Raw genomic sequence first — 22,794 nt, 5'->3', positions numbered from 1 at the left:
ATGCGTGTTTTACTACAACCATTCCTGAATCCACTGTGTTCTGATAATGAAAATGTTGGTTGATTATTAAAAAATAATTGTTTTCACAAAAATTGTTCAAACGCAATGCACTCTGGTCTATATTCACCATTCTATTCATCAATGCACACTGAGGCTTCTGGGAGATTTCTAGGGCAGTCAGTTTTGGAATTGTAGTTTCGGACAGCACTACAAAATGGCAAACACGCTATTTCCCTTTTGCTATCCTATGACCCCACCCTTACATTGACATGTTCTCCCTACCATGACAAAGGTGGATAAAGGTGGAAAGATTTCATGTAATCCATGGACACCAGTGAAGATCACAAATCATTGAAGAAAAAAAGGTTCAGCCCACTGTCTAGTGGGGTCTAGATGACCCAACTCCCAATGTTAAAAGTGCCTAGGATAGCACAAGGGTTAATGATGAATAGAGCCAAGCCAGGGGGAGGAGAAAATATATAGTGGGGGTGGAGCCATACATGAGGAGGAGGAGTCAGGAAGAAGGAAGATACATTTTGTGTGAGGGGGAGGGGCTAGAACAAGTTGGAGGAGCCAATTATCTCATTCATTTAGAAAACATATAAGACTAAAAAACTGACAATAAAACCACTTTGGCAAGAATTTGACAAATGTATGACAAGAACAACCCACAAAAAGGTTTCTATGGCAACAGCTTTGCTTTAAAAAGAACAAATCCTCAAAAAAAGCCAATTTCTTCACTTTCTGTTATGTTTGTAAGTTATTAAGTATTTTTATGCTAAAATAAAAAGTTTCGAGGCAAAAAAATAGCTGCTCCCACGTTTACCTCGGAACAACATTTGCGTCAGAAGCGGCTGGTTGTACTCCGGGCCGTGGAAAACTTTCTGAATCAGTGTGACCATGTCAGCTCTTTGAAGAGTCACTCAGCTGCTTCATCTTCGTGGCTCCTCCTCTTCCTGGAACTAAACCTCATCCTTAACAGGGAGGTCAAACATATTTCAGGGGGAGTCATGGGAAAGGTCCAAACAATCACGACCTCCCTTCTTCTCAGCTGAAGTTGATCTTTGATTAGATTTTACAGAACCGGCCCGACACAAAGTGTGTGTTTTTCCTCCCATCATATCTTCATCTTCATTATCTCTTCATCTTTCATGACTATCCAAGTCACTTTCTTTGTGACAGACTTCCTGGATCTGGAACATTACCTGCAGACAGAGCTGATCCGGGAGCCCGGTACTGATCTGATCATCTCAGCTGTAAGAGGGGATCAGAGGTTCTGAGCTGCAGATTTTCATCCGGGTCGACTGGAAAAACCAGCAGAAATCAGCTGGCAGAAAAGTTGTTTGGGAAACTTTTCCTTTCCCTTTTTTAAAGTTTATCTTTGTTTTTACAATTTAGAAAGATATCTGTATTTCTTTTTAAATTAATTGAAGTAAAAAGCCTCCAAAAGAGAAAATATATATATATAAAAAAAAGGATATGCATAAAACCTATTTTCTCTTTATAACTAGGAAATGTGTTTAAAAATAACACAAGCTAAAAAAAAATGCATTTTTAAAAAGTTTAACCCATACATTTACTATATTGTCTCATGATGCAACTTTTTTTTGGGTACAATTGAATACAAAAAGAAACATTTTTAACAAGATTTCTCATGAAATTTTCCAAAAATGTATGTGGCAAAAAGCTGCTTTCTTATTATAACTTCTTCAAGTCTTTTTTTCAAGATTTTTTTTCTGTAATCCAGTGATATTATGTACACATGTTACAGTATTTTACCCCAAACATTTGTGTTGATGCTTTCTTAACCCTTGTGCTATCTTAGATGACCCCACCCTTACATTGACGTGTTATTCCTACCATGACAAAGGTGGATAAAGGTGGAAAGATTTCATGTAATCCATGGACACCAGTGAGGTTCACAAATTATTGAAGAGAAAAGGTTCAGAGCACTGTCTAGTGGGTCTAGATGACCCAACTCCCAACGTTAAAGTGCCTAGGATAGCACAAGGGTTACAGCTAAATCCCTCTGCGCTGAAACTGTGGAAAAATGTTTTATTTTAAATTAAGGATTTGTGTGTGCCACAAAAGTTGTATAGAAAGTAGTTTTCCATATTTTATAGATGAACAAAGATTAATTCCCTTTATAGGGATTATTATCTGTTAGCTGTTCTAGAAAATATCCACGCAGAAAGGGAAGTTACTGGGCGGAAAACATAAGATGGAGAGAAGTCACATTATTCTTTTAATTCTTAGTGCAAAATAAGAAAATAAAGAACATTTAAGTGAGTCTGAAGGTAGAAATTATTGAAAGTTGCGCTATGGAGGTTTTACAAAAGTGGAGCAGTGATCCATTTCTGTGTCCACATGAGGTTCGGACGCTTCCGGTCTCCCTCTTTGAGCCCCTCAGTCATCGTCGTTGCAGTCTCTGCACAGAATCTGGTCCCGGTACGGAAAGAAGCCAGAGCCGACCAGTGACACGGAACAGCGTGAGCACTTGAAGCACGGCTGGTGCCACTCCCGGTCCTCAAAGGAAATGTACTTCCCGTCTCCAAAACCTGCGGGACACATGTGGAACCCAGGTCTGAAACTGCCTCTGAACCATCAGGTTCTCTCCAAATCCCCCTCCGATCATCTGCTGATCTAATCTCAAAGTCTTCCCAGCCTTCCAAAGTAGTTTCTGCAAAGTGGCAGAGGTTCATCAAAAATTCACCTCTGAGTTGTGGGCGGGATCATTGGTGTGGAGCAACCCCGCCCCCACTTCCCCTCTCCTTGTTGAGAGTTCAGAGCTAAGAGATTGTGGCTCGCCCAGCGTATTTTCTATGCCACAAATACGATCTTTTTCAAACTACATTTTTTATGTCTGCTCCCAAATCAGAACTATTTGAATAAACAAAAACTCAGAAAGGCAATTTTGAGCTTAATTTTCTTTCTGTATGTCCTCCAGCATCAGAAAAACGCCCAAAAAAAGACTTGATTTTCACCGGAGAGAGGTTTTTAAGAGAAATCTAACCTTTAATATTTGTCCAACTGTTACCATAACAGAGAAAATCACAAGTTCCATCAGATGTTTGGGGTTGAAAATAAACTTGCGTCCTCAATTACAAAAGGGGTTTGTTCAGTCACACCTTTGGTTTGTCTGAAGATTAATAACCCCTCTTGTTGAAGTAAAATATGTCCAACACAAGAGGCCCTCAGCTCTCATCTGCCTGCCTAGCTGTTGGACAGGACAAGTAAAAAAAAAAAAAACAAAGAAAATTAACTTGCGGGCATCATTGGACTGACCCAGGTTCTACTGCTGCCTTTAGCCACGCCCACACAGGATTGTCTTTAAGCTGTAGCCACCACAACTCATCCAAAATGAAACATTTTAAGTTTACAATATATAGATAGTATTTAAAAAGTAAACATATGGCCTCACTTTTAGTATACTTTTAGTTCACTTATCAGACTAGTAATTGAAGTTTTATTTGTTGTGGGAGCAAAAATCAGTAAAAATGTTTCTCAACAATAAATTCCATCCGCTTTAAGGAAATCATCAGAAACTCTTCATCACTTCCTGTGACAACCACTGATGTGTTTAGTTTGAGGCTGGCGTGACTTCTCAGACCGCCTGAACTGGTTTCCATCAAAAGTCAGAACTGAAGTGACTCACCTGTGATGGCTGAGTTGCAGCCGGCACACTTCTTGGCGTACAGGTTGCTGAAGCACTTAACGCAGTACGGAGTCTCGCCCTGCGACGTGAAGGGCTGGCCGGCCAGCGGAGCGCTGCAGCCCGTGCACAGGAAGCACTCTCTGTGCCACACCCCGCCCTGGTAGCTCACCCCGCCTTTGGTCAGAGCCTGCAAACCAGATCACGCTCGATTCCATTCACACTGGCACAGGAGTGGGTGAACTGTGCCGAGGTTTATTTGCAGAGGTGGATAATCCAGTGCTTTCATATGCGTTAAATGAAGCCCGTGTCACACAGTCAATATGTACATTTTGCGCATATTGTGCAGATGAAAATTGGTCATACATGAATATACATGCAAAAAGTAAGAAAGGTTGTGGTTCTTTACATGACATTTTAAAATTTTGTGTCATGAATGAACCACGTTAAAACCACAGAAGTACGTATAAACCATGCAAAGAACACGTAAATAAACGTAGAACATGAAATGTGCATGACTGTTGTGCTGTTTATAAGCAATTCTTTAGTGATTTGTGTATCAATATATTAATGAATGAATGACAAGACCACAGTAGGAAATATAAAACGCACTCTTATCTCTAGGTAGGTGCCTACACACCGGCCGCGTGTCGTGTTCAAGAATACACTCTACACGGTTTCATGAACGCACATTCAGCTGGTGGTGTTCACACACCGGACAAAAATAAAGACTTAAGTGGGAGGGGCATGCCGGCCAGTTTGCTCCACCCACTCTCACTAAAGTTCAGAAAGTGGACGAATAGGGGCCGAGTTCTGTTGAGTCCTGAAAATGAACAGCTTTTGTAATTGGTTTTGAGGGTCAAGTTAGACTTTTTTTATTTCGTTTGAAAGCGGCCTATAGTGGTCGTTTGAGAAACTGCAACATTTGATCTTTCTGGCTGCGTGGTAGGCTCTTCTAAACGTCCAGTGATTAGAAAAAAAGTGTCAGGAGTTAGTTGTAGCCATGCAGTGGGTGACACAGAAGATGACCTCACCTTGTTGCAGTGGCTGCACCGTGGCGTGAACCTGCCCTCATAGCACGGCACACAGTAGTACTGATTCTCGTTGGGGACGAAGGATTCACCTCCAATCGGTTTCTCGCAGCTGTGACACACGAAACAGTCCTCGTGCCAGGAGGAGCCATCAAACTCCAGGATCTTGGATCCTGTGAGAGCAGACAGGGAGAACTCTTCTGTGGTTTAGCTCATTTGGCTTATCTCACATTCCAACACTGTGACAGGCTGAGAGAAAGCCGGGCCAGAAGCTGCACACATGACCGGAGTTTCATCTGTTTCATTGTTGTAACCTTCAGATCATTATCTGTAGCTGTAGCTGTGTTTCGTCTTGTTTATGAAACGGAACGCCAGATCTATCAGCTGTTGGCTTTTTAAGAAAGAAGGCCAAAGATTTTTAAGCAGGAACTGCAACCCACAAGCCATAGTATTCAAAATAATCTAAATACATAAACTCTTTGCAGTAGAGCAAAGCAACCATCCCTCTGAGCTTTCACGCCCTCACACCACCAGCCTTTCATTCCTGCGAGGACTTGAAGGAAGCATAGATTGAGAATGACGATGAGGCGGTTCACGAATTCTCTACCTGGCATGACGATTTTGTTGCAGGACACGCACTTGGAGGAAAACTCATTGCAGTAGCAGTCATTGCAAAGCAGCACGTCCTCATGGCTGGTAAAAGACGCGTTGGACAGGGAGCGATCGCAGCGGAAACAGCGAAAGCAGTGCTCATGGTAATATCTGTCCTTGAAGGTGAGCTCCTGCAGAAAATGAAAAGCGTTCAATGAGACTAAAAGTCCAATTTGAAGTCACACAAAAAAATATAACGTCAATCTTAGCATTAAAAAGCTATTGGCTAGCATCTACCAGAAACCTAAATTAAAGTTGGCTGCGTATTAGCATTGAATTATTAGCAAAGTAACTCATTGATTCTAAATTTTCTGAAATAAACATTATCATGTAAAGGCTAGGAGCTAGCATTTTTCTTCTCTCACCCTAAGCGAGGATGCTAGCTAAATTAGCTTCTAATCTATTTAATGCAATGGGCTCCAAGGAAAACATGCTTGAAGTTTATTTCATTAAGTATACTCCAGTATAAGTCTAGCAAGTATGTGGTAGAGACCATGTTTGTGTAGGGTAGAAAGTATACTGACTAAATACTTCTTCAAACTTAATTGGAAAATTTTACGTTTACAATGAAGAAAACTTTGAGTATACTGCCTCACTTTTAGTACAAAATAAGTATATTCGGAGTACACTTAAACAAACTACTTTTTGCTAATATAAGTTATTTATATTGTCATTGGTAAGTTATTTAGCATATAAATACTGATACACAACTGAGGGATTGTGTCAGAATTCCTTAACTACCCACTACATAGTGTCCAAATCTACAATCTACAATTCCAAAATTGAGCACCCTAGAAATTTCCCAGAAGTCTCTGCAAAAAACAGTGTGCTTCGATGCTCACTAGGATGGTAAATGTAGACCACAATGCATTGTCTTTGGACAATTGGGGAAAAAAAAGTTTTTTTCTTTTGCAGATGACAAAGATTTAATGAAACAAAGCTGTTGATTAGTAGAAGTTGTTTCTGCTTTGTGAATAACTCAATAAAAGCAACATTACAGTTTTTTCATAGAATGCCATTATAACACTGAGAACTCAACCACGTCTCTGGTCATCTATCAGGGCAAAAAGATTTAGTTTTTACATAAATCCTGATCAACTGTTTATTTTTTTAACACAGAGGAACATTTTCTGTGCTCATGTGTCTTAACAGATGGCTGCCTAAGTCACCCTTGCTGTAGGAAAATTCATAAATGTCCCTTTTACAAGTTTACATAAATCCGAAACAATTTTCATGAATAAGAAAATTAATTTAATTTAATCTTCATTCTCTATTAAATAGTTTCAGCTGATTTAAACTTAGACTTTACAATGAAGATTTTTCCTTTAATCAGCAGCTGACTTTTAAAATATTTTCTAGGCAAAACTGGATTAGGAATTTGACTGACACATTTCAATAAAGTAAATTTACCCACAGAAACCAGTTTAACAAGCACTGCTGAGCTGTAAAAACTACACACTGCAGATCACCCCGCAGTTAAAACTCACATATGAGTCACAGTTTTGTACTGTGAAAATATTCCGTCAGAAACACTGAACTGTGCCTGTAGCGCCGCAGAAACACACTGGAAGGCCACTCCCCGATTTCTTTACGACATAAACGGTACAAAAGCACCAGATCTGGTTGTGCTCCAGTACTTGTAGAAACAAGTCACCGCTCCTGCCTGACATGAACACAAACATGTGGCAGTTTCATTCCAGCCAGTCTGAGAACAAAATATTGCGTCTCTGCCCATTTGATCATAACTAAACCATTTTTACAAGAAAGAAAATAGACCTATTCATTGATAGAAATCAGCAAAATCTCTTCAGTTGAAACCCAAACCTGAACTTTAACTTCTGCTGGTTTGTGCTTCCCTTCTTATCATTTTGTAGCTAAAATAGTTTTCATTTTTTGTCTGCAACCGAAGGGTTTCACGACACAGACGGATGCACACATGAGGAAGTCAAAGCATGATTCTGATTCACTGGCCGGCGCCACGGGGAGTCTGTAGTCCAAGGGACATGAGTGACCTTGGGGGAGTCGCTCCCATCATTGACAAACTATTTTTTAGCAGGAATGCCCCTTGACAAGATGCTTAGATTTGGTTTCTTTACCTTCCTGTCAGCAATATATCTATATTCATACCATGGTCCGGTTGAATACTCTATTCCAGGGGTGTCAAACTCATTTTCACTGAAGGCCACATCAGCATAGTGGCTGTCCTCAGAGGGCCAGATTTAACTTATACATGTGACTAAATGTAATGAAAAATAAAGGTAACTACTCCTTAATGTTAAAAAACTCATTTATTTATTTATTATAAATTTAAAAGTGACAATTACAGTTGCATAAAAAACATTTTTTATTTGTTACTCTAGCATAAATCCTTTTAAATTTGATTCTGTCAGGTTAGGTCAGGGGTCGGCAACCCGCGGCTCAGGAGCCGCATGCGGCTCTTTAGCGCTGTCCTAATGGCTCCCTGAAGCATTTTCAAAAATGTTTGAAAATGTAAAAAGATGGGGGAGAGAAATAGCATTTTCAAAAATGTTTGAAAATGTAAAAAGATGGGGGAGAGAAATATATTTTTTGTTTTAATGTGGTTTCTGTAGGAGGAAAAACAAGATACGAAAATTCTTAATGTTTTCCAATGTCGTAAGAATGTGTAGAATAAATATTGTAACGCCCAGCAGGTACGTCACTTGCAGCGGGAAATACGGGAGCCACGCTGTCAAAAAGTTGAGCTGTCAATCAACTGGCAGCGCTGGAGAACTGTCCGTGGCCCATACAACGCACGACTCCAAACAGTCTCAGAGAGGAGGAAGCTTTTAGCGGACCGCTAGGCAGGTGGCTGATGGAAATGGAACCACCGTCAGTTCCGTGCATTGCTTGATGAAGTTGAAAGGAAATATTTTTAAACCTTCTACACAACAAGGTCCGATGGCTGTCCTGGGGTGACATTTTGCGTCACTTTGTCGTCTGTTTCGAACACGTGAAAACATTCCTGAAAAGCAAAGACCTGAACTATCCACAACTGGAAGATACAACTGAGTGGCTCGAAAAGCTGCACGTTTTGGTGGATATGACTGTGACAAGCCACCTAAACGAGCTGAATGAAAGTCTCCAGGCGCCGCAAATGCTTGAAGCTGTTCTGTCATTCGAGCGCAAGCTGACTATCATGGGGCACGCACGTTCCATTTTATTGTTTTTTGTTAAAATCCTCAAAATAAAAATGACAAAAAATCGGATTTTTTTATTCCATTCCTTTAATTTTATCAAAGCAATGAAACATAATTCATTGATAATATAATGAAGTTAAACTTGCACAACAGAGCAGTCACGTGACGCGTCGTTCTCCGCAGAATGCACTGCAGGGCAAATAAACATTTAATCGTTAATGCTTATAATGTGTTTGTAGCAACTTAGTCATTTTGATAGTAGGCTAATATAGCTAGTAATGCTTGTGCTATCCTAGGCATAACGTTGGGAGTTGGGTCATCTAGACCCACTAGACAGTGCTCTGAACCTTTTTTCTTCAATGATTTGTGATCTTCACTGGTGTCCATGGATTACATGAAATCTTTCCACCTTTATCCACCTTTGTCTTGGTAGGGAGAACACGTCAATGTAAGGGTGGGGTCATCTAAGATAGCACAAGAGATATAGATACATATTGCTTGAGTTGCCTTCATTATGAGGCTTAAATAGGGCTTTTAATATTTTGTGGCTCCAGACATATTTGTTTTTTGTTTTTTTCGTCCAATTTGGCTCTTTCAACATTTTGGGTTGCCGACCCCTGGGTTAGGTTATTTGGACAGTGTTTAAGTCCTAAAGTATAGTTGCCCAATCCCTTATTTGAAGTCAGATTCCCCCTGGATATGAATAAATACAAACCAATTTTTTTATTTTATTTTAAGAAAATAAAAACTTGTATGCTCTCGCGGGCCACATAAATGACATGGAGGGCCACATTTGGCCCCGGGGCCTTGAGTTTGACACATGTGCTCTATTCTGATTGGCTGGATTAAACAGTGATTAATTTTGCAAATTTACAGTCAATTTTGCAAAAATGATTGTATTGCTCTAGAAATGAACAAAAAAAGAAAATAAAAAAACACCCACTGTATCTATAGGACTTTTGACTTTTCATCAGCAAACAGGTGTAACTTCACCTTGTCATTGTGTCCAATGATTTCTGTACACTCCTGGCAGGTGTTGGCGTGCAGCTGGTCATAGCAGTTGATACAGTGGGGCTCATTCTCCACCTTGATGTATTGCTGTCCGTACAAAGACGCCTTACAGTTTCTGCAGTCAAAGCGCTCACTCATGATGCTTGCTGAAAAGAGATGAAGGTTTCTCAGCGTTAGTTTGACACTTTCTTTCAGAAAGAAGAGGCAAAAAAATATATACGGTATATATTTATCAAGTTTTTATCATTTTGCGTTTTATTTAAATAAATAGCAGTAACCCACCACCCTAACCCCTAACTACTAAAAAGCTATATAGAGTGGCACTATGTAGTGCCGTGAATTTTAAAAGCAATTCGGACACCATGCTCACTACATTTTTTTTTTTAAATAAACAAAGCTAAAATCTAATTAAAATAAGCGTTTTGCGACGATTGTTTATGAGTCCACTGTCTTCTGAATATAAAAACGGTGATGTTTTATAAAAAAAAAAATACATTTAAATACATGTTTTTGGTAAAAAATGTTCCAACGCAATGCATTGTGGTCTATATTCGCCGATCTAGTGAGTATCGATGCACACTGGTTTTTCGCAGAGACTCCTAGGAAATTTCCAGGGCACTCGATTTTGGAATTGTAGATTCAGACAGCACTACAAAATGAAAATTTCGAACATACCCTAAGTGTGTCAGTATTTGCTACCAACAGCAACACAGAAGAAGAAGCGCCGCTCAATCTTACACAGGGTGTGGCAATATTGTTCCGAAGCGACACAAAGGATGAAGAATTCTATAGATTTAGTGGTTAGTTCATGTGTTAGCTTTAAACCATGGTTGTTTGAATAATTGTTCGTCTGTTGTGCTAATATTCTAGATTCCTCCAATTTTTTAAGAAACTAAATATGCATCAATCTGATAGGTGGTAGTATTCAGTCTATGTTATCTTTTTCGTTATTAGGATTTGTCCTTTAAGATGAAATGTCCGTTCTTGGTCCCGTGTTTTATTAAATGTCTCCCAAATTGTGACTTATTCTCCAGTGTGGCTTTTATATAGATTTTTTCTTCATTATGTCTTTTTTTTTTCTTTTGCTGCTATGACTTATACTCTGGAGAAATTTATAGTGTGGAAAATATAGTAACCTTTGATTAAAACTTAACGAACATCTTCGTATTTAATACAATGTAGTTTTCCAATACTTTTTCAATGCATATTACCAAGATTATGTCACAGTCTTCCAGTCAACATTGGGGTCGCTTTACCCTACTTGTGATAACAAGAGATCCAGCAGGAGTATGGATCTTGTGAGTGAGGTCTCACAAGTAGAGATCTCAGTGGTACAAGTAGGTGTGGAGCAATAAACCTGCAGGAAATCCGACAAAGTCAGAAGCCACGGCTTGCTTTCAAGACGGCAGACTAAATGTTACTCTTACTGTTGAACACCTTCTGAAATATTTCAACTAAACCATTTGCAGTAGGGTGGTAAACAGAAGTCCATACAGCGGGGCAAAAAAGTATTTATTCAGCCACCAATTGAGCAAGTTCTCCCACTTAAAAAAGATGAGAGAGGCGTGTAATTTTCATTATAGGTATACCTCAACTATGAGAGACAAAATGAGAAAAAGCATGGAGGAGGAAACATCAGGCTTTGGGCCTGTTTTGCAGAAAAGGGACCAGGTCGACTGATCCATGTAAAGGAAAGAATGAATGGAGCCATGTATGGTCAGATTTTGAGTCAAAACCATTTTCCCTCAGCAAGGGGCGTTGAAGAATAAAGTTATAAACTGACCAATCAGATGTATCAATAAAAGTATGTGGTCTCACGTTGAATGTTCGAAACGTTTGATTGACAGGTTTCGCGTAGCCCAGTTTCAAGTGGTGGGAGTGATTGCCATAGAAATGTAAAATAGACATAATCAGACCAATCATTGCTTACTGACGTTGACTGGCTCCAACATGGCAGCATCCATATTGCAAAAAAAAAAAAGGCGACTGAATTAACTTCATTTACCGTAGTTGGAGCCGGAAGGAAGACATTTTCTATGGGTCACGTCACTCTCACTCAGTCCAGTTCTGATTCACAGTCAATGGTTTGGACCAAATCTGCTACAGTGTGGGAACATCTTTGGTTCCTCCTACCGCATACATTTGTTAGGATTTGTTGTCAAACATTCCTTTGTCCAACATTTTGATCGCAAATAAACCAGTAAAACAGCGAAGTCTGATGAACGTGAGGAGAACTCATCTATGCAGATGACTGAACTCTTTCCTAATGCGGGGATTCATTTGGGTCAGTAAAACACAGGAAAGGTTACCAGGAAACGTATTCTCCTGTTTCTGTTTTTGTCTGTGTGATTTTATGAACCATCTCAGCTTTCCCCCACAGAAGTTCTATTCTTGTCTTGACTGCTGCGACAGAACAATGGAGTTCCTCCCGGACACGGTCTTCGTAGTTTGGGTATTTTTTTCTTTTTTTTTTTTTGTCTTCCTGGTCGACCACATCTGCCATCTCTCTCTGTGGGCTCCTTTGGTGTCCACTGCAGCATTCAAAGAGGAGCAGAGTCCAATAACGCAGCTGTACCGGCGGGGGATTTGCCTGTGTCCAAAGCGGTCACAATCTCCATGATGACGTCTGCAGGAAAATTGGAGTCCGGTGGATCCAAGTTCATAAACGCAGACACAAAGTTTGAGAAGTTCAAGAATTTACAGTTATTCAAGTTTCACAGAAAACAGATTTGTTTGCATTTTTGTTTCCATCATATTTTGAAAAACAAGAAATATGTTTATGCTGATGATGTTTTACAATGATTTCAAATGACAAAATCCTTCAGCGAACCAGATTTTAGAAAAAACATTGATGTTCTTCCCGACGCAACTCAAATCTGCTCGTTTCTCCTCGGCAGCATCCAATGGTTGTGATTCTGACACATTGTCAGGTTTTCCTGGATGATATTTCAGTTCATCAGCTCACATTAGTCTATGTTTGATCCCAGGCTTTGATTTATGTGCTGCAATGGATCCAGACCAAGTGAAGTGACCTGTGCTAAAAACCAGCTTGCAGATGGGAAGAATGCAAATCCTCCTAAACGGTTCTCCTAAACTAGGACTTTTATAACGGTTGACACATATGGTTCTCAAAACGGCCTAGTACAAAAAAACTACAAAAGGTAATCGAAAACAGAAAAAAATAATATCTAGCTTCTTCTTTGATGTGTTAATAAACCAGTAGAACAGGCGTACCGCCCTCTACTGTATGGAGTGTGTAACCAACATCAGTATTCAGATCATTATAAACAAACTAGGGTTGGACTGGGAGAAGGATCAGTGCAAATCAGTCAGATATGATCCAGACCTTGTCCAGAACTCTTCAGGACCTTCATGCTGATTCATTCTGATGTGTTTGGATCCTTTTTCTGCAGCAGTACTCGTGTTTTTCCATCAACCAGTAGAGGACATTTACTCTTCTGACTCTCACTCTGAAAGTTTGTTAGTTTGAGTCCAAATGGGATTAAAATCTTCCAGAATGTTCCTCGTCCAAAAGTTCAAGGGTTAGTCCAGATTGTTCTTTGCGTTGGTTTTGCTCAGTGATGCTGTTATCCTTGAACTCTCCTATGTATCCATTTTTTGTCCAAATCTCTAAACTTAACTGAGTCTAAAGTCTGTTTTTGGGGGTTGGGACGAAGTAACCTTATTCCCAAAGAAAGTTTTCCGAGTAATAAGGGAAATCAGAAGTTTGTTTAAGCTCTGATATCAAAAATAAACCCTTCCAGTCTGCATTACACTGAGCTTCTGCAGCTTCACCTGGAAGAATAAACACACTGGCAGCTCTTTGAGGTTTGGGGTCTGTCTCTGGCCCCTCGCCTTTCTGCAGCGTCACTCCGCGCTGGTTTGGAGCCAGCAGGCCCGAGGGAGCTGGGAGCTCTGCCATACGTCAGTCCAGACGCGGGACTCCTGCTTAAAAGTTCACCCTGAACCACTGCTGCGCCTAACAAAGCTGAACATGCATGAAGGTGAACGTCAAAGCTGCTGCTTCATGACCTTTTATGGCTGCTGTCCTCCCACAGTCTGAGCTGTTTTGAAACCAACAATCGCATCAGTGCTGGAAAAATTCAAAGGGGAATAGATGTCAGACTTTACAGAGATTTGGCGATTTTTTTTTGGCCCGGCATTAAAACACAAATATTTGTTCATATTGCAGCATTTTTTTCTAATTAACCCACAGAGGATTTGATCATTTTAAAACCTTAGAATTTACTCCAAACTATTTGATCTTTATCAAGTTCTTGTGGCCTTTTCTGATGAAGGAGGATAAATATTAAGTAAATTAGGCGTAAAATTCAGAGCAAAGAATGACCAAAAAAATGCAATTTGAAAAAGATCTGATTTGTGATATAAGGCACAAAGCCAGAGAGCTTGTAAACGGAGAACTCTAAGCAGCAATGAGGGGAAGGGTTGCTCTGCACCAACAGTCCTGCCGACAACTCAGAGGTGAATTTCTGATGAACTACTGTCGCTCTGCAGAAACTATGTTCTAAGAAACAACATAGGTTTTTTTGGGGGGATAAAAAAGGCATATTCATACTTAAAAGACCACTGGGAAAACTTTGAAAAAGATCAAAAGATGATCAGAGATGATCATCCCAGGTGACTCAAACTATTTTTTCATTTAGTTGCCGCGAGTCCAAAAGGGTGAAAAATATTGTCCAGTTAAATGCTGATAGCGGGGATGAGACAGATCATTCCTTCACTCAGATTTGTTCAACTGTAATAATCTTTTATCATTAACCTAAATTCAAATAAAGTTTTTGTTTGCTTTGTTGTTAAAAAACAAATTTGAAACAGTCAGGATCTAAATTAACAAAATTGTTTAGAAAAAACTCTCGTCTCCTTTCTTTCCTGACATAGATCTGTTACTGTGAGGCTCTGAACAGTCCTTTTATTGTATGACTCCTGTTACACAACCTGGAAGAAACCAACATGCAGCAGACAGGGGGGACAAACCTTTTATCTTTCATCAACAGCTACCAAGACGACCGATGCAAGTCCCATTTCAGATAAATACACTGATCCTTGTTTTGGACTTTTGGGGAGATCCAGAATTGTCTCTGTCTAATTTTATTATATAAAATTTTAGGTTAATAAAAAAAAAGTTCAGATGGACCATTCCCACACTCAAAAGGATTTTCACCTATGAGCACCTGTTAGCTTCCTGTGTGATCCAGATTAAACTCGCATTTTCATGCCTTTTCCTCCGGTGACCCGCTGCAACATTGGTGCCAGAAGTGGGGGTTAAACCCGGCATAGGGGTCTATTCCATGGATCAAAGCACATAACCAATTCCTGAGGGATAATACAATTACTCCATTACAAGAAGTTTGTTTATGTGGAGCCTGATGAGCTCCATGTTGCCCTTTCACTGCTGGAGTTTTATGTATCTATTTATTTGTTTTGTGGTGAAGAGCCTCAGAGGGGTTTTACAAACTCAGCTTCTGTCACGTTAAAAAACAAGAATCTTTCATAGAAAAAACAAAAAACGAATATATTCATGCAAAAAATAGATCTTAATTCATTGATATTTAGAAGTAATTTACAGCAGCAGAATTTATAGCATTTTTGAAGGACTTGGATTTTTTGCAGACTCAACTAAAGAGATGCTGAACAAGAACTTTCGGATAAAGAACCAGAGACCTCGTTGACCCTCGTTGTTCAAACGGTTGGGTCAAACTTGGCTTTTACGGTGCACCACAACCCATTGTCTGGAATCATGCTGCAGAAAATGGACTGGAAACATCAAGGTCAAAATGGGATAAACCACGAAAAGGGCCATGTGGGTACCAGAACTAAAAACAAACAAACAAAAACACATATTGACGATTCTCACTTGGAATCAAATTCTGCTTTACGTTTTTGTCACAAGAACTCTGGGAAATGTTGGTCGTAAGGTAACTTTCAAATTCTATTGCGTCTCTTTAATTATCATATTTTTGGACCATAAGGTACTCCGGAATGTGGTGCACATTAGACAAAACAGAAACCCAGAATGCCTAGAGCAGGGTGTCAGACCCTCGAGGGCCAACATCCTGTTAGTTTTAAAGAGATCCTGCCTAGTCTGCTGCTGATTAAGTGGATTAGGTGTGCTTGCCAAAAAGGAGCTTCAATGGTGGGTTAGCAGGACACCGGCCCTCGAGGCCTGGATTTTGACACCTGTGGCCTAGAGGGACCAGGGAGGAGCAGGCGATTGGTCAGATTGGTTGATGGGAAGTTCTGTGTCGTTATTAACTTGTGCCTCTTTAACTGCAATAATCCGTCTTTGTAGAGAGTGCCCGTGAAAGATTAGTCTAACTTTATTGACAATAACACTGTTCAGTTGTAACATAAAGTGCAAAACAACACTCAGCATTTCTGCTCCGTATGTATGTATCACTGCGCCAGGCTCCTGACTACGATAGCCATCAAGGTCCAATAATCCATTAAGCGGTGTGACTTCATAGTTTACTAAAGTCGTACTTAAACATATTAACAGATCTTTCAAGAGCTGCGTACCACCAAAAATCAGCGTACTGTTGAGGTTTGAGACGAAGAGCTGCAGCTGCAATTTATGGCACAAAAAATATGGTAATGACATCATAGTTGTATAGATCGGCAACCCAACACAATGCTGTTTGATAGTTTTGACTTTTCCTGGTTTACTGAAATTTAGGGGTGTCAAATTAGCACATTATTAGCAATTAATTAATTTCCGAAAAATTAGCGCATTATTTTTAATCTATCACTTTTGTCGTGTTCTCAGAAATAAAACAAAGGTCCAACTGTTGACATGCATAAACGTTTTATTTGAACTCAGCTGAAAACACGTCTCGCATCGCCTTAGTACACGTCTTTGACTCTGTACCAGCCCTGTACGCGGCGTGTGCTGCCTCGCTACTGTGATGTCATCAATGTGCGACTTTGTAGTTCCTAACAGAACTAACTCCAAAAAAGCCACAACTAGTATCTTTTATGATTAAACGACATAATTAAATGTCATGTTTCGGTATTCACAAAAAAACAAACCAGTGTCTGATAGAAAATAATCTAAGTACTTTGTATCTTTTATGCATCGGATAAAGCCTGGCGAGGTGTTGATTTTCATACATTAATGGGGTACCCGGAGGGCTGATCCCATTTTTTACCCCTTTTTCCTCAATTGTTCAAAATAGAAAAAAATCCCCCTTGGTGGGGGTCAAAGTTCACTTAGCACATTTTAAAGGTTTGTCACAAATTTAAATGAAAATATATTAAAATTAGGCTTTTCACAACAACTATTAGGTTAGATTAAAAACAGATTAATTAGATTAAATAATACAGGTCACCATTAATTGATCATTCAAAAAAATGTATTGCTGGACAGTACTACTGAAACTGGTAGGGATTTGAGAAAGCAACTTTTGGATTATTTAATACAATTTATGGATTTTTTTTTACATGTTTGGCTATTAATCATTAAAAAAAGTCAATTTAGAGATGTACATAAAAAGGGAGAGGATGCCATCTTTAGACAAAGAAAATCACACTAAAGACTCATTTTTATCATTTTTGTTTAGGGCTGGACGATAAATCGATTTGAACAAATTCAAATGTATTGTTTAAGTCTGGCAACTACAAATATCAATTTACTAATTTCTCCTCTATGATCAATTTTCAAATGGTTGCCACTTCAGTGAATTAAAAAGAACGCCATCCAAACAACACCATCAGATCTGTGTCCTTGACTGGTCAACCTGGTTTAACTTTCAACTCACATTCAATGGTCGCATGTTTTGCCCGTAGAAACTTGAGCAGCGATGCGTTTTGAGTTTTGAATGCGGAAGCCGGAAACGTTTGCATAGACTTTTCATTGGAATTGGTCGCTCGCAGCCGCGTTTCCCAGGATGGAGAGAACGTAGCTTAGGAAAAGAGAGAACATCCATGATTCCTTTCATGAATGATATTAGGAATGTGGGAGTGGCATAAGCAACCAGTGGTTGATAGGAAGACAATGGAAATATTTTAATATTTGACCTTTCACAGCCTCTGACTTTAAGAATTGTAACGGTTGCTGAGAACCACCACCTTTATGGAGCCTCTGGATTTCAATCTGTATGTTTTTCGATGAAACTTTCCAGAACTCCTCTCGTCATTTGGAGGCCAAACCAGTTTTGACTATTAGCTGCTGCACAGGTGAGTCCGTTCAGCGTCGCGTGCAGCTCTGATTCGCTTTCGATTAGTCATTTCAGGCTTTAACAGGTTTTTAGGATATCACGTTTCTTTCTGCTCTGACGATGCTATTCACACTCACACGGCCGTCTTCTCTATAGATCGCAGTGAGATGCAAGAAAATGTAAGTTCCAGTCCAGGTGGGATCTCTGACAGCAGACTTTGATGGTGGCTGAACATCTGGAGCTGTAGTCTGTCCTTTCAGCACCACGGCTTCACACCTCCAACTTCTGTTGCTGCTCCACGAAATGTCCGATTGGGAGAAATCCTCTCACCCTCGACTAGGACAGTTAAATGTTTCCCAGGATGCCATAGGATCCAACCGACACGGAGACCAGACGCATTGACTCAAGATGAGACACCATCAGTCTGATTTCTAAATTCTTCCAACCACGTCTTTTTTTGTTGTTGTTGTTGTTATTTTTTGGTGATAGTGAGGCCCGTCTGCAGAAGCAGACAACTGGAAGAGTGTCTCAGGAATGTGCCTGTGGCTAAAACGTGGCAAAAATCAAGTGGTTTCAACAGGAAAAAAAGCAACTTTTTCCACTTCCTGTGGCTTTCTAAGAAAAGACAAACGTCAGGAATTCTCCACCTCCTCATGCGAGAGAGGGCGACCAGGCGGGAACGGATCAGAACCCCACGGGGTGAGCGGTCGTGGAAACTATGAACCGAAGTGACATCACTGACTTAAGCTGAAACAGACGGCAGCACGAGGATGTTGTGTGTGGATCTGCATCTGAGATGATTCAGACCCCACAGGGACCCTTCCCTCTTCTCGTAAAACCAACTTCAAAAGATCCCAATTTCCGCTGGATGTTTAAACCCGTTCAATCATCCAAATATGCCGCTCAAATGTAAAATATGCTGTGAAAATTCATTTTTGAAAGACTAAATGTATTTTAAAAGGGATTTATTTAGACTGACCGTGGGGCAAAAAAGTATTTCTTCAGTCACCAGTTGTGCAAGTTCTTCCATTTAAAAAGATGAGAGAGGTCTGTCATTTTCATCATAGTTAAGCCTCAACTATGAGAGACAAAATGAAATGACTGTCTGATTTTTAAAGAAATTATTTGTAAACCGTGGTGGAAAATAAGTATTTGATCATAAACAAACAAGCAAGATTTCTGGCTCACAGACCTGTAACTTCTTCTGTAAGAAGTACCTCTGTCCTCCACTCATTCTGTATTAATGGCACCTGTTTGAACAGGTTATCTGTATAAAAGACACCTGTCCACAACCTCTAACAGTCACACTCCAAACTCCAACATGGCCAAGACCAAAGAGCTGTCTAAGGACACCAGAAACAAAATTGTTGACCTGCACCAGGCTGGGAAGACTGAATCTGTGATAAGTAAGTAACTTGGTAGGAAGAAATCAACAATTATTAGGAAATGGAATACACAAGACTACTGATAATCTGCTTAGCGAGCCTCTGATCCAGGTAAAAAAGTCTTTAGACGCGAAGATTTCCCAATGGATTGGTGCAAAAAGCGTTTTTTTGCATCAGAATCGGCTGATTTACGTTAAATAGGTAAACACTTCACCACTGTAAAAGGTTGCATTTTCATCCAAAGCTGCCTTTCCCCGCTTCAGAATCCGTACGAATTACATTAATTGTGAAAGAAGTCGTAAAGTAACGATAATTCAAATAACGTTAAGGTTAAAACAGGTTTAGTGAGAACAGGATCAACGTTTGACATTTGAGGTGGTTGGGAAAAAAAAACTTTTGGCAAAACTTGCAAACTACCTAGCGTACTTTTGAAAAACCGCGTTTTTGTGTTTTGTTTTTTCTAGTTTGCTAGTTTTCTTTTCATTGTAGCCAAAAAATTGTTTTTTTATGCTGGGACTGGAGAAGACATCATATGTTTTTATCATATAAGATTGTGTCGGTGTATTTCTTTTATTTCTTATTCTTCTTCCTCTTTCGGCTTCTCCCATCAGGGGTCGCCACAGCGAACAAGTCGCATGGTAAACTTGGCAATGTTTTACGCCGGATGCCCTTCCTGACGCAACCTTCTCAAACCGGGCTTGGAACCGGCACAGAGGTAGAGAAGGGAACAGGGAGCAGCCCGGAGTCGAACCCTGGTTTCACGGACGGGAGGCGCTGCAAACCAGCACGAGCTAAACCGGCTCCCCATTTCTTTTATTTCTTATTACTTATCCTTAATCCTATCTTCCTGCATTTGGGAAGACTAAACGATGATTTGGAGCTTGAACTCTCGGATGATGGGAATCGCAGACCTGCAGCTCCGTAACAAACTATCTGTCACAGTGTTTAGGACGAAGGGACCATTGCAGGTCTGTGTGTTTGCTGACAAGAGTTGGGGGAGTTCATCTGTGATTTAGCTTTTGTTTGTTCTCCCGCTGACGCCTCTGATTCCCTCCGCCGGCGTTCTCCTCCCGAAAGCGTCACGGCGGAGGTTCTGTTTGTGGTTCCTGCCAGGAAGCTTCATCGCTTCAAAGTTCACTCTTGTCACCTGAAAGTGTAGTTCTCCTTTGAGGCTTCCTAATCTGGACTGTAAAGATCTACAGATCCTCGGAGAAGGGTCCTGCATTCTGATGCTGATGATCTCCAGATTTATAAATTGTTGTGTAATCTGATGAAGAAAGCTGCTTCTGAAGCGCAATCGTGAACAAAATATACGTTTAATCAAAAAACTGACCACAGTGATTCGTGGATTCATCTCATCCAACCTGGACTCCTCAACTCAAAAAATAGATCTTCTCTAGCATTTTGGATTTTTCCATTTTTAACCTTTTTTGTATTTGTTTGCTGTGAATCTCAGGAGAAGTGTTTGATGTTCATGCAAAAACATCTCACAGCTTGTTTCCTTCCTTTGTTTGAACATGAGCTCTTTGTTCTGCAGGACCTCTGATGGTTTCCAAACTCCCGATCCTCATCCTTCTGTGTTCCGATTTTGCTCCAAGAAGGTGGGTCTAAAGCTACGTTCACGCCGCTCTCGGGAACGCGCGTTCAAGCGACAACTTCCAATGAAAAGCCTAAGTAAATGTGCGATTTGGGGTTTCCACGTTCAAAGCTCTTGCGTTCACGTGTAGGTACGCACATTTTTAAGACTGTTTTGTTCGTTCTCTACGTAAAAGACGTGCGGCCATTAAATGCGCATTGCAAGATAAACCGGGTTGAACTTTGACCGACCAATCAGGGACTTCGTTTAGGTAGTGACGCATGGAAATTAATAATTGCGATTTGTGCTCAGCTGAAATTCTGTGTCACCAAGTCTTTCATACATTGGAATTGAGCAGTGAAAGAAAAAACCTGGAGCAAAATTTGCACGACTTCCACCAATTTGAAATTTCGCACCAAGCCTCTCCCAACGGTGGGTTTAGGCACTGGAATTGGGTACTGAAAGTCTAGTGTGAGCACCAAATGCTAAAAGTGCGTTCAAGAACCCGTGTTCAAGAACGTTCTTGAACGTGTAACACGTGTAAACATTCCATCAAGCGACCCCTTCCAGCTGAAGGTCAATGTAAATGTACGTAAACACGCATTTGGGCTTCCGCATTCAAAACTTGCATGTTCATGCATAGCTATGCATATTTTTAAGTCTGTTTTTGTGAGATTTGCACCGCTTTGACATTTCGTACCAAGACTGTTTCAACTGTCGGTGGCAGACATGCAACTGGTAAAAAAATAGAAAAAGAAGAAGCCCCTCCCTGTTTGTCCAGTGTGAACATCCAAATCTCCCCCAGCTTATGGAAAGCTTCCGCACATCTGTGATCTGGACGTGTCTATACCACCTCTGACCCTCCATTGTCACCACCCTCCACACCGTCCTCTCCACACAGGAGTTTCTTCCTGGACTTCTTCTGTTGGTTTGGTCCTACACAGACTTCAGTTCCTCTCAAACTGCTCCAGATCTTCTCTAAACTTCTCAGGCTAACTTTGACTCCCTGAAACTGCTTTGACTGTGCTTTCTTCTGAACAGCTTTAGACCTCAGAAGCTGCTTCAGCTCTGAGATCCATCACCAATCTGTGCGTCTCTTCAACTCCTGAGGTGTGCCACCAAATTTCACTCTTCTAACACTCTTATACACCCTTCTAAACTTTTTCTCTCAATCATCTCCTCATCTTTCCTCGGGAGATTTTCTCCGAACCTAAATTTGGGTCCTGCGCTGTTTTCTAAATGCGCAGGTGAAGACACAGGTGAATCTTCTACGCATGCGTTGCTGAGCCCACCTGCTTCATCCACAGTGGAGTTCTGATCGACTCACCGTCTGTTCGCTCTGGGAGTCGGTGCAGATGAAGGTCTCGCCGCGCCGCCGCGCTGCTGCCCCTCCGTTGATCCTCCGCTGCGCTATTCAGCCACTCTGACTCTGCGCTCTCCGTGCGTAAAAGCTGGCTCTGGCACGAAATGCCGCCCCTTCCTCCCTCTGCTCCTCCTCCTCCTCTGTGGGAAGGTTCATCCGATCCGGAGGCTCTGGATGAGACACACCAGTTAAATTAAACAAAAGGATAATATTAAAGTCATTAGGAGAATCTTTCTCTGGGGATTATGGTTCATTATAGACGTCAATGAAGAACAAAAAATAAACATATTCAGCGAAATCAAATAACTTTTTAGTTATTTAGTGAATATATTCAAAAAATCTAAACTTTCAAAGATTGAACAAAAAATCCTCCCAACATTCATAATTTTAAATTACTTACATTTTACAGTCTTAACAAATTTGTGGCTTCATCTTTGAGTGATATGCTCGCAGTGCAACCTGGGAAACAAAAATGATGACGTTCTACCTTCTGCTGGTTAAAAGATGTATTACAATTACAGTTTCTACAGTGCTGAATATAATGTGGAATATTTTACGTCAGAAAAAAATAAAACAAAAAAATAATTTAAAGTAAATCTTTTATCTCTTTTTTTTAATTATTATTCTGCTACCTACTAGCCTGTAATGCAACATTTATCTTGTTTTAGCTTTCTGACAGCTAGCCTTCTGCCTTTTTAAAAACTTTCTTCCAGCAATAAACCAGCGGTGAAGCAAATACATTACCAGGAAGAACAACATTTAATTTTCCATTTTGGTGAGGGGCAACGTAACG

At 40.3% G+C, this 22,794-nt stretch overlaps 1 protein-coding gene across 1 annotated transcript; it reads right to left on the bottom strand.

Annotated features, from left to right (window-relative positions):
• Window positions 1-2,232: 2,232 nt before the first annotated feature.
• On the bottom strand, window positions 2,233-22,120 carry LOC101165822 (four and a half LIM domains protein 3). The gene is made up of 6 exons (XM_004074141.5): window positions 21,966-22,120; window positions 9,486-9,649; window positions 5,291-5,465; window positions 4,687-4,856; window positions 3,656-3,842; window positions 2,233-2,558 (listed from the first exon to the last, which is right to left on the bottom strand). The coding sequence occupies exons 2-6, from the start codon at window positions 9,639-9,641 to the stop codon at window positions 2,407-2,409; spliced, it is 840 nt and encodes a 279-aa protein (XP_004074189.1). The 5' UTR covers window positions 9,642-9,649; window positions 21,966-22,120; the 3' UTR covers window positions 2,233-2,406.
• Window positions 22,121-22,794: the final 674 nt, after the last annotated feature.

The sequence above is a fragment of the Oryzias latipes genome, chromosome 11, assembly GCF_053564925.1.
Source record: "Oryzias latipes strain Hd-rR chromosome 11, Olatipes_Hd-rR_3.1".
Lineage (NCBI taxonomy): Eukaryota > Metazoa > Chordata > Actinopteri > Beloniformes > Adrianichthyidae > Oryzias > Oryzias latipes.
The sequence above is the reverse complement of the archived record's forward strand: the minus strand, read 5'-3'. Positions and strand labels throughout refer to the sequence as shown.